Here is a 12,734-nt window from a genome sequence, read left to right as displayed (position 1 = left end):
AAACCTCAAGTGGCTTTTTAGAAAGTCATGAATATAAAGACAAGGCACTTGAGCAGCAGAAACAAGTGCAGATTGGGGAATCTGTCCCCGCACCCGTTTCCTTTCCAGATACCGCCCCTGGTTCATCATGCACTTTGCCTAAACCTCTGACCTCTCACCCTGGTGGTGAGGAGAGGTTTATCTACCAAATTTTCCAATAAAAGGAGCCCAATAGCCCCTTCCCCCCTACATACCAGTTGCACGCATTCTGAGTCAGGATTTTATCCATTCCCCGTTTATTCCTTAATCTTTGATTCAGTCGCACAGCAGCTCTTTTCAGCTGGCTTTAGCAACCCCAGCGCACCCCACCAGCTGCAATATCCCAATTCTAAACTTACAGCTTGAGATCTCCTTCATTCAGCTGATATCAGTTATTCTCCTTCACTTTCCAGAAGGCCCATCCATACTGCTGTTTGATGCGGATGACAAGCCTGTTAACTCTCCGTTGTCCAGATGATGTTCTCCTCCCAATCACTGCCCTCTTGCATTTTCCCTTCCCTCGGTTTGGATTTTCTATACCCTCTCCTTCACAAAGCATCCATGGTATGAGTAAATCCAAACCGAGGATGAGGAGGGTGTGGAAAGGCAGCGGTGCAGTGGAGAATGACCTATGGACTGTGGGAAATGAATGGCAGCACAGGAATATAGCTCAGTTGGTAGAGCATGACACTCTTAATCTCAGAGTCATGGGTTTGAGCCCCATGTTCATAGAATCATAGAGTTGGAAGAGACCACAAGGGCCATCCAGTCCAACCCCCTGCCAAGCAGGAAACACCATCAAAGCATTCTTGACATATGGCTGTCAAGCCTCTGCTTAAAGACCTCCAAAGAAGGAGACTCCACCACACTTCTTGGCAGCAAATTCCACTGCCGAACAGCTCTTACTGTCAGGAAGTTCTTCCTAATGTTTAAATGGAATCTTCTTTCTTGTAGTTTGAATCCATTGCTCCGTGTCCACTTCTCTGGAGCAGCAGAAAACAACCTTTCTCCCTCCTCTATATGGCATCCTTTAATATATTGGAACATGGCTATCATATCACCCCTTAACCTTCTCTTCTCCAGGCTAAACATACCCAGCTCCCTAAGCCGTTCCTCATAAGGCATTGTTTCCAGGCCTTTGACCATTTTGGTGTGAAAAATTCCTGCATTGCAGGGGTTGGACTAGATGACCCACGTGGCCCCTTCCAACTCTACTCCTATGATTTTTTTAAAGCTTATTCTGCACATTAAACCACGGTCATATTCTAGAGGATTCAGATATGAAAGGGCCTCCCATCTGCCTCACTTTCTCACAGAACCTTTTCCTGTCCATTCATGGAGCTTTCCCTGATTTTAGGCGTTTCATCACGTCTAGTGATTGAATCTTGTCCTAACTAGAGGGATCTTCTGAGCACAAGGGCTGTCCTCTTTTACCGTGCTACATAATAAAAGATGCACAGGACCTGGCTTTACGTCTTGTTTTTAATCCTGTGAATATTTGCTTAAATTGAGATGGGGGAAACTGCAGCTACTCAATTATCTTCTCCCACATGTTAATTGGGGGGGGGGCACAACTTTAAAGGCCTAGTTAATAAAGCATCTAGGCCGGCGATTGAGAAAGCTTTCAAGCTGGCCAATCACTTACTTTGGCGGCATTCTTTCCTAAGTTGCAGAAGTTAATAGACATCATTAGAGTCCGATTAAGTTTGTTAGGGGCTCATACATATATAATTAATAATAATAATGAAAGGCAGCCCTTGACTTGCTTCCAAAGATTTTTCACGCAGAGGATGAAATTGTTAATTGCTGCTCCTGAGTGGATGCAAAACGGACAATCTGTTTCCAAATGGTAACTTGCTCCCCTTTTCACAGATACAAGCCTCATTAGAGGAAAAGAGTAAATGGAGGCATTGTCTGCTGGGATAATATATCTTTGCCTTTTCAGATCACACCGCTGGACTCTTTTTGTTTCCAAAATCACTTTGCATTTGTAATCGAGACGCCAGAATGCCCTGGAACCACCATTGTTATCTCTTCCACTCTCATCCTCAGATATACAATTCAAATTCAAAAAGAGAAAATGGATTGAAAAAGAACATGGCATTGGCTCTTAACATATTGGTTATTCTTGTGAATATGTTTTAACAGGGGTGTTAGGGGAGGGGTACTACCTCTGGTGCGGGGGGGACGGACCACATTGTGCTCCTTCTGTGGTAGTTTGTCCACTCAGCTCTCACCTGTGGCTCCTGGAAGCTGTCAGCATGCAACAGCAGCCACACCCTGTGAATGGCTTCAACTGGCCGGCTGAACCAGGTGAGGGTAGCCAACGGATCTCAAACCCTTGGGGAGTTAGGGACTTCCCCTACATGTGAAGAGAGGCTCCGGCAGATTGAGTGGATAAGGCCAGTCGTGGGTCCAACGGTCCAGACGGCGGTTTCTGCACAAGCTGTAGAGGGGAGTGAGGGGCAGATGAGGCTTGTCAACCTGGGAAGGAGAAGGAAAACTCTGGTCCTAAATCTCTGCCTCCTTGTGGGGTATCTTCGGGGGAATAAAAGGCTAAGGAGTAAATCCTTCCAGCAATTCTTGCAGCCAAGCTGGTGCCAAACATATTGCTTTGCCTTCCTTTGGACCACATCAGTGAGGCTGGGGGGGGGCGGTCTTGTCATCTGGGCAGCCCAAGACCTCCATACATATTGCATAGGCTTGTGCGGATCACTTTGGTGCTGCTAACCAGTGGTTTGACTTCGCCCCAGAGGCGCTCTCCATTGTCTCTCGACGGAAGCCAACAGCAACTGTATTAACATCTCTTGCTAAGAATCACTCTCTAAACACTTTTCTCTGTTCCTCTAAGCCAGGCATGGCCAAACCTGACCCTCCAGCTGTTTTGGAACTACAGTTCCCATCATCCCTGACCACTGGTCCTGTTAGCTAGGTGTCACAGGTGGGTTGTGGTGACTACTCTAGAGTAACGACTCTCCACATTCTTGCCTTTTAAGGTTTTATTATGTGCAGTCTATTTACAGTGATCCAGCTATACAAGATACATCCTTCTAGTCCGAACCAGAACCCGAGAATGGCGCACTCCGCGTTCTCTTCCAGCATAAGAGTCTAGGCACGCCAAATCGTCTTCCCCGCCTTCTCCTGTGTAATTCCGGAACCGGAGGGGAAAAGGGTCTCCTTTCCCTGTTTTCCTTCTCTCCCTTTCCCCCCCTCTCTCTTCCTCCCCTCTGTGTAGCAAGGGCTCTCCTATGTTGCCAGAACCCTGTCTCCTCCTTTCTCTTTCCTCACTCGACTCCTCCCCCTCCCCACTGGCATCGCTGCTGGTGGAGGAGCTGCTTCTCAGGATGGGAGGGGGCTGTCTGTACTCCCTGCCCCTTACACTAGGGATGATGGGAGTTGCAGTCCCAAAACAGCTGGAGGGCCAAGTTCAGCCATGCCTGCTCTAGGCTCTAGCCCACTTTACTGAAAAGGCTCTGGAACAGAAGAAGCTGCCTTATACCGAAATCATATCATTGGCCCATCTGGTTCAGTGGCCTGAGACCTTCTGCATGCAAGGCAGATGCTCTACTGCTGAGCTATGGCCCTTCTGCCTTGACCTACACTGTGTACATATCCTCTGCAGTGGCCTGCCCTGTGCCTGCCCTTAGAAACAAGTGTGTTAGAAAACCTATATGTAAACACACCACACATTATTTTTTTATTTAAAAAACTGAGAAGCCCAGCCATGTGACTTAAGTTGTTTAGAAGGCCTTCACGAACAGAAATTATTCACCTGGTGCGGAAAAGGCCACAAAAATAGTGCCAAGTGAGCACCCCTGAGAAGACTATTCCATAACTGTGGGGCCACTACCAAAAAGACTCCCTCCTAATGGTTACCTGCCTCACTACCAGGGAAGTATTGCTGTTGTATTTTAGGCATGCATCATTGTTTCTGTTCTGCTGCAGTTCATCTTCCACCCCAAACTAAGTTTTCATCTTACTGCAGCAAAATTACATAATCACGTAATTACCGTACATAACATAGTGTGAGTAAATTTTGTAAATGATGTTATTCCACCCCTTCATATCAGCACGAAGGAAACACAGCGCAAATGGGGAAAGAAACATAATCACTTACATACAATTTGCAGACGGAAAGCAACGATGCCGGCAAATGCTGATCTACTGATCACATTTGCTGGATTTATTTCTGTTCGGGACATGGGACAAATAAGTGGACATTGGCAATATCTACTCATTTCTGTTTTGGCTGGAATCTTTTGACAACCCTATTCGCTACTAGCTATGATGACGGAGTTCTGCCTCCACTCTGAATGCCAGCTGATGGGAATCACAAATGGGGGAAGCTCTGTTGTTGCGCTCAGGTCCTGTCCATGGAATTCCCATTGGCGACTAGTTGGCCATTGTGACAACAGGATGCTGGACTAGATAGGTTTTTGGCCTGATCCAGCAGGGCTTATGAACCTCGCTTGGCAGAGAGAACTGGAGCAAGTCTTCCAAAGAGGTAGCTATTTTACGATGCTTTGATGAAGGTCTCTAGAATAATAAACAAAATTCATTTCCTGAGTCAGTTCTGAAAGAATCATTACTCCTATTATGCAGTGGTCCAAAGTCCCCTGCAAAAACTTTTTAACGTCAGCAATAATGTCTCTAAAGATGAGCTGGTCTTTCTGAACATCAAACCAACCCAACTTTGTGATCTTAGCAATTACTTGAACAAGAGCTTGGATCACAAAAAGGGCCAGTTTTGGTCGAGATGCAACATAGTTTAATATGTAGTTTCCTGTACTGATGTCCGTCCTTTGCTGAACAGGTAAAGGAGGTGTTTTGCACACAAGTTTTGAGAGGCATGTTGCTGCTAACAGTTGCGCATGAGAGGTCTGGCCGCTCAGCGCCATCTTCCAGTGGGGCGAGAGGGCAACGCCGAGAGCAGACCGGGCAGAGAGTCGGGGCCGGAGGAGGAAAGGACAGGCCCGGCGGGAGGAGGCGGAGCGACGGCACCTTGGAGAGAGGGGGTGGGAGAAGAAATCCGGGCGGGGAAGGTGTTGAGGGGAGCACCGCGGAGGGAGGAGAGAGACCAGGCCCCTCGCGGCCCTCTGAAGTCTTCCAAAGAGGATCTTAATATCTGGATAGAAAAGAAGGCAACCAGGCCACGAGCTGTTTAGGACTTTTTAAAGATTAAAGCCACCAATTTAAACTGGCCTTCAAGTGGGAGCTGGTGAAGCTGCCAAACAGAGGCTTCTTATGATCAAACCACCCAGCCTTAGTGAATAATCTTGTAGCTCTTCCCCCCCCCCAAGCCGTAGAATGTTTAAAGACACGATGAGTCAGGTTGCACTTATTATACCAAAGATGACATGCAGAGGAAGCCATGTTAGTCTGTTACAAGGCGTCATTCTGAGAGATTGTCAAGAAAATGGAAACATACGCCTAACGCATGTCAAAGGTTCGATAAGAACGTAGTGCAAGTAGAAGACGAAATGAATACTGAAACCGCAATATGATAATAACTATCTAGACTGGGCTCAACCTTTAAAATAACTAAGTAGACCAGGCCTGCCCCTGAGTTTCATCCCTGCCACTACCTAAAGGTCCTGCTAAGGAGCCAGAAGAGCCAGTCAGCCAGATAATTTTATAAAAGAAAGCTGGAAAGGTGCAGCAGCCACATGCATACCTGCTAAGTTGCTGTCGGAGAAATAAGGGACCGGGCGGAAGTAGCAGACCGGAAGTAGCGCTGCCGCCATTTTGGAACTAGGCGGAGCATGCTCAGAAGTGACTTTTGATGCTGCTTTGCCCAGTTCCAAAATGGCCACCGCGCCAGAAGTCGCACTGCAGCCATTTTGGAACTGGGCAGAGCAGCATCAAAAGTCGCTTCTGAGCATGCTCCGCCCAGTTCCAAAATGGCCACCGCGCCAAAATAAACCGGGGAAAAACAAAAAATCCGTTTTTTCAGCTAGGAACAGCTGGAAAAATGGGGATTTCCCGGGGAATACGGGAGACTTGGCAGCTATGGCCACATGGCAAAGTTCAATCCCGCTCCAGCCATTTGGCTCAGTCAGTAGAGCATGCGACTCTTAATCTCAGAGTCGTGGGTTCGAGCCCCATGTTGAGTGAAAGATTCCTGTGATGTCTTTGCTCCCACGAAGCACAGTCAGGAAGACAAGCCATACCAAATGAGACATCAGGCTTGTCGCTGTTCCTTCTGATACATAACGATTGCAGAGATTCGTCAGCTTTCGCATGCTCGCAGCAACGGCAATCAAAATCCCTCCTTCGCATGCTGCTTTCCTGTGAAGCAAATGCACGGAGGGTAGGAAATGAGACAGATAATGAACCCTTATTAGACTGTGAATGGCCCAGCTGAAACTCCACGGAACATTTTGATAACGTGCATTACAGGTACCTTGTTTGAGGGCTCACTTTGGAATGGAAATGGCAGCTCCATTCATCCCAATGTCAGCTAGAATGCCATTAGGACTGGCTGACGCATTGCATCGATGCTCACATTTGTACATGAATACCTGATGATTCTTCCTTGTGCTGTCAGAAGTACTTTTGAATCATAGCCCTGGCACAGCCGTGAAGATGATGCATCTTTTATCCTATCGCTGCCGTTCTTGACCCCTGCTTGGCATAGCCTTGTTTTACCTCCACTGTCAGCCAGTTGCTAGGAATCACACGTGGGAAGAGCATTGTTTCACTCAGAATCTTCTTACATTCTTCCAATATTGAATAGTCTTCTAGGTGCCTAAGGGCATTGTATGTTTCTTAAATTGTTTTGATGCTTTTATTTTGGTATACAAAGCACAGCAAAAATTCTGAAACGTTTCCTCTTCCAAGGCTTAAACTGGGTTTATCATAATTTTGTCTCCCCGGGGAACCCTGGGAACTGTAGTTTTAATATGACGCCTCCCAACTGGAATGGGTTTTGTTTGTTATAATAATAATAATAATTTATTATTACGGTCAAAGACCAGTTCAAGGTTTTGCTTGTTTTTTTTAAAGCAATATATCAATAGTAGTATAGAAGTACATTAGTAGTGGATTTATACTGGATCATCTGCACATCATTCGACTTTATTAGTTGTTCTGTGGCTTCCCCAACATTATTGCATGATTGTCGTATGGAGAGGTGCTCTTGTGTGCAGCAAAGGTGTGGTACAACAACATCACGGGATTTCAGCAGGAAGCTACAGGACATGAACCAATTGGAAATGAAGCAATATGCCTGCAATATGTCCTGCACATGAAAAACTTGTAAGCAGAGTTATAGAAGACATCAAACCCCACCCAGAATTTGGAATGGGGGGACGACGACGACTAAATATTGAATAACAAAATGAGGATAACAAAAATTTGCCTGCAACTTTTCTTCTTCAATTTCATTTCAGTCATTTGTTATTCTTTAGTTTTCCTCAGAGATGTGCTAACAACCTCTACTTATTCCCTCCAGGTTGCTATCAAACACTGCAATCATGTATTTACCCGTCATTAATCAGATACATTCTTCCGTGAAGTTTGTGCTGTAAGTTTTTTACTGCATTATTCTGATATTTTGGGGGTTTGACCATTTTTCTTGGGTTGCCCATGAAGGAAAGAGGGAAGCGAAATTATTTAAAACTGAATTTGGCCATGCCAAAAGCTGAATCAGTTCTAGTTTGTTGGAGGAAATCTCAACCGGATTTCCACACTGAATTTTGCATTAAAACATCTGCAAGTAAAAAAAGAAACAAATTATCTTTAACGGTTTGATGTCTTTTGATGTTTACTGAGTTACATCCGAGTTTTCCCTGACGTTTTGCCAATTTGGCAAAGAAGAAGAAGAGTTTGGATTTGATATCCCGCTTTATCACTACCCTAAGGAGTCTCAAAGAGGCTAACATTCTCCTTTCCCTTCCTCCGCCACAACAAACACTCTGTGAGGTGAGTGGGGCTGAGAGACTTCAGAGAAGTGTGACTAGCCCAAGGTCACCCAGCAGCTGCATGTGGAGGAGCGGGGAATCGAACCCGGTTCACCAGATTACGAGTCTACCGCTCTTAACCATTATACCACACTGGCTCTCTGGCAAAATATCCTCTCCCCGCCCCCCCCCCCCACACGCCATTTTTACACCTGAAAACCAGCACATGTCAGGAATTTTCCTGCCGTACGGCAAGCCTCCCCTACAGTGTCGGTGAGGGATGATGCAAGCCCCATTGCTTCTAATAATAAACATAATAAACCACTACACTACCTGTGTGCAGTGAAATTAAATGAGCCCCCCTCCCTTCACACACACATACACGCAGGGGCGGAGGAAGCCGCTCGGGCGTTGCCACGCAGCATGCATGTGCAGCGTCACCACGCATGATGCATGCGCGCTACGCACATGTGCGCTAGGCAGCGGTGCCGCCGGCAAACCGCTCCAGCACAGCACAGGGATTGCGCCGGGCCCCTCCGCCCATGGCTGCACCCATGAGCAGAAGACCCCTGCACCATCCCTACATGGGGCTGGAGCGGCTTGCCACCGGCAAACTGCTACGCAGCGGCAAACCGCTCCAACACTGCGTGGGGACGGTGCCGGGACCCTCCGCCCACGGCTGCAGCCGCAAACAGAGGATCCCAGCACCAGCCGCACGGCGCTGAAGCGATGCCGCTCGGCTTGGGAGCCGCAGGAAATGCCGAGTGTCACCCCACTCCAGGGTGGCACCCAGGGCGGACCACCCCCCATCGCACCCCCTTGCTACACCAGTGCATACACCCAGTCTTGTTCACACTCTGTGTGCTTGTCGGAAGTCAATTGCACCACTGTTTTCTCTACATGTGACTGAGTTTGAATGGAGAGAAAACACCTGAAGAGGGCTGAAAATCCATATATCCATAAGAATGCATTATCCTTGAGGTCCGATTCAGGGGTCCTTTGGGGTTGTGCTATCAATGCCCCCACCCACATGACAATGGCTGGACCATAGCAACACCGCTCCTGCTTCCCTTGCTGCAATAGCAATGGGAGGGGAGCCGTGATTGATTTGAGTTTACTTACCTATGTGCTTCTTTTCCACAATGAGCTGTGCCCAAAGCAGCTCACAGTAAACCTTCAACGTCGTCAAAACATTGGAGATAATTTGTTTCTTTCTTACCAGCAGATGTATCAGTATTTTACTTTATTAGGTTTTATTTTGCTCTTAGCACTGAAAGGCGGGTTAGAAATCTGCCAGACCAAGGAAAGTTTGGTGTTGGGTGCCTTGAACGCCATCAGTGCATCAAAAGGGTGCATTTTAATTTCCTTTTTTGAAATGTATTTTTTCTTTAAATCCCAGTGACGTCCAAGACAACATAAATATACACAAAATTGAGAGGAATTCTTTCCTGGGGCTCAGTTCTGAACGTCTTGATATGTAAGTACTCTCTGGTCAATAGGATTTATTTTATTTTTGCCCGTGTATGTGCTCATGTTAACCTAGGTAAAGGTAAAGGGACCCCTGACCATTAGGTTCAGTCGTGACCGACTCTGGGGTTGCAGCGCTCATCTCGCGTTATTGGCCAAGGGAGCTTCCGGGTCATGTGGCCAGCATGACTAAGCTGCTTCTGGTGAACCAGAGTAGTACGCGGAAATGCCGTTTACCTTCCTGCCGGAGCGGTACCTGTTTATCTACTTGCACTTCATGCTTTTGAACTGCCAGGTTGGCAGGAGCTGGGAGCGAGCAACGGGAGCTCACCCCGTCGTGGGGATTCAAACCACCGACCTTCTGATCAGCAAGCCCTAGGCTCTGTGGTTTTACCCACAGCGCCACCCGTATCCCCATGTTAACCTAGCTCCAACTTTAAACAAGGGTTTTGACACTCATGTAAACAAACTAATATTGGGTTGGATCCTTCACTCCTGCTAGTGAGTGGTGTTGGGGGTTGAGGAGGTAACGTTTTATGATTTCCCCCTCCCTCTTTAGCCTCCAGCACTTATTTTATTTTATTTTATTGCATTGCATTGCATTGCATTGCACATTGCATTTATTTCTCACCTTTTTTCTCCAAGGAGCTTAAGGTGGTGGCCATGGTACTCCCCCTCCTCGTTCAATTCCCCACAACAACCCTGGGAGGTCGGTTAAGCTGAAAGGCAGTGACTGGCCCAAGGTCACCCAGTGAGCTTCATGGCTAAATGGAGATTTGAACCTTGGTCTCCCAGGCCCTAGTTTGACACTCTAAGTCCAACCACTATATCAAAGTGGCTACTAATCTAGACAGTCATGGGATCTTCCAGAGCAATGTAGGAATTGGTGCTGGGAGCCGTGAGGGTGGGAAAATCTGTCTCTGACCAAAGGATCTGTCTACATGATTAAAAGCTACTGGTACCTGCTTTCCATTCCATGGAAGGTGAAGTCTGAATCCTACCCAAGACTGTGTAGTAATTAAAAAAAAAGATCACACCTCCATAAGTGCTTACTACAAAACTGTGTAGTAAAAACACTGCTTTAGCAGAGCCTGGCCCTGGGAAATGATTACTGTCCTAGATAAAAAGGGACTGGTTGATGCATATTCCATAAAAATCACTGCACTCTTCATCAACACACTTCCAGCTCTTTTCCTGCTGCATTTTCAGTATTTAGCTGAGGTTCCTTCATTGCGAAGGGTTGCAGCTCTACAATTCTATGATTCTGTGTTTCCGCTGTGCTGCTCCTTCTCCCCAAGCCCATGCAGTTTATCCTGGTTTTTTTTTTGTTTTGTTTTTTTGGAAAATGGAAGAACTGCCCTGGAGTTGCATCCACAACAACTTTCCAGCCGATTAGGTTTCACGGACATGAAAACAGGCCTTCTCCACGCCAAACAAACTGGATTTCTTCTTTTCGTTTCCACTCACCAACTTCTCCTTCTCTCTCTCAAATCGCAACGTGCAGCAAATTCAAAAAGTAATGATGCCCAGGGTAGGCTCTCTCTTTACACTTGCCAAGGCAGCCCAACATCATTCAAGCGCTGCTCTAGAGGACAGCAGGATGACTTCATCTTCCCTGCTGGCTGCAGACATTCCATTACTCAGACAAGCAATGGGCAGAGAGGCTGATAATCTGCTACGCTTATGCATAACGTTAATATATTGTCACAGACGACTTCGCAGTCCTGTGTCACGCTGAGGCCTTAAGAAGCCTTTTCGCTGTGCAGGAACAATGATGTTTCCTAATGAACCACCCCTGATTTCTCCTCCCCCGCCCTCTTTTCCCCCGCTTTGTTATGGTGGGATGAGCTTATCTAAATGTCCCCTGAAGCAGATGCCTGCATTCCATTGTTGCTATCACCAAGACAATGGTCGCCATTTGTTTGTGCCTTTGTAGAAGTTTCCATGCAGGTCGTTCGCAGGCGGCCATTTTGTCCGGGGATCTGCAGAATTGCTGTGCAGTTGTCACGGTCCGGTCGGCGGGCGTCAGGACCAGAGGCAAGATGGTGGTGAAGAAGCAGGGTCGAAGGCAGAGGCGAAGGTCCACGGGGCACGAAGCAGGGCGAAGGCAAAGCGAGGGTCCAGGAACAAGAAGCAAGGCGAAGGTCCACGGGGCAAGAGCAAGGCGAAGGCGAAGCAAGGGTCCAAGGAGCAAGGAGCAAGGTGAAGGATCCAGGAACAAGAAGCAAGGCGAAGGTCCACGGGGCAGGAGCAAGGCGAAGGCGAAGCAAGGGTCCAAGGAGCAAGGAGCAAGGCGAAGGATCCAGGAACGAGAAGCAAGGCAAAGGTCCACGGGGCAGAAGCAAGGTGAAGGCGAAGCAAGGGTCCAAGGAGCAAGGCGAAGGATCCAGGAACAAGAAGCAAGGCAAAGGTCCACGAGGCAGGAGCAAGGCGAAGGCGAGGCAGGGGTCCAAGAAGCACGGCAGCTACAAGGCAAGGATCCAAGGAACAGGAGGCCAGATGCAACCAGGCAGGGATAGCGTTGCTGTGGCAAAGAGCTGAAGGGAAATGCTGGGCTTTTATCCCTCCCAGCTCCTGCCACCAGGTGCAGTGAGATCTCAAGTGGCCTCACCTGGGTGATTACTCCTTGCCTCTCCAGCACAAGCTGAGGACTTCACTTGTGTGGCCACGCCTTGCTTCTCCAGCACAAGTTGAGGCATGCCCCAGTCCTGCAAAGCACTACAGGCCCCAGAGCCTGACTCCTGCCCATACTCCTGACAGCAGTATAGATCCCTCCCCAGCCCATAGCTGCCAAGTTATCCCTTTTTTAAAGGGATTTTCCCTTATGCTGAATAGGCTTCCTTGCGAGAAAAGGGAAAACTTGGCAGCTATGCCCCAGCCCCCTCACCCTGCCAGATCAGATCTGAGTCATATGTAACCTGAGTGGCGTCACTGGCAGTTCTTCAGGGCAGTATCCCAACCACAATCCTGTATGGAAAAGATGAAGAGGCAAGCCAGGGTCAGGGAGATATTGTAGAGGCATATACAATTACGAATGGAGAGGAGAAAAAGAATGGGAAAGAACCTAGAGCAGGGACTGGGGGCCTGTGGCCTTCCATGTCCTGCTGGACTCCCATCATTCCCTGACCATTGGTCCATGCTGGCTTGTGCTGACAGAGAGCCACAGGTCAACCAAACCTGCCCTAGTTAGACAGCGGCCTTCAGTTTCATGGAGCTCCCCCTTCTTCGGTGCGTAGTGTGAAGTTCGAGAGGGGGGGAGATGCAAAGGTACAATGTGCAGCCTGCTTGCTAAGAAGTATAAGGGCCGGAGACTGAAAGAGGATTGGATATTATATATGGATTATATGG

At 47.8% G+C, this 12,734-nt stretch overlaps 1 protein-coding gene across 1 annotated transcript in view; it reads left to right on the top strand.

Annotated features, from left to right (window-relative positions):
* The window catches only part of FSHR (follicle stimulating hormone receptor), an 88,166-nt gene that overhangs the window by 57,424 nt on the left and 18,008 nt on the right, over positions 1–12,734 (top strand). The window contains exons 5-6 of the mRNA XM_035110488.2: positions 7,472–7,543; positions 9,319–9,396. Coding sequence (XP_034966379.2) covers positions 7,472–7,543; positions 9,319–9,396 — 150 coding nt within the window. The remainder of the gene's footprint in view (positions 1–7,471; positions 7,544–9,318; positions 9,397–12,734) is intronic.

Source organism: Zootoca vivipara, chromosome 3, assembly GCF_963506605.1.
Source record: "Zootoca vivipara chromosome 3, rZooViv1.1, whole genome shotgun sequence".
NCBI classification, from domain to species: domain Eukaryota; kingdom Metazoa; phylum Chordata; class Lepidosauria; order Squamata; family Lacertidae; genus Zootoca; species Zootoca vivipara.
This window is presented reverse-complemented; position numbering and strand designations above follow the sequence as displayed.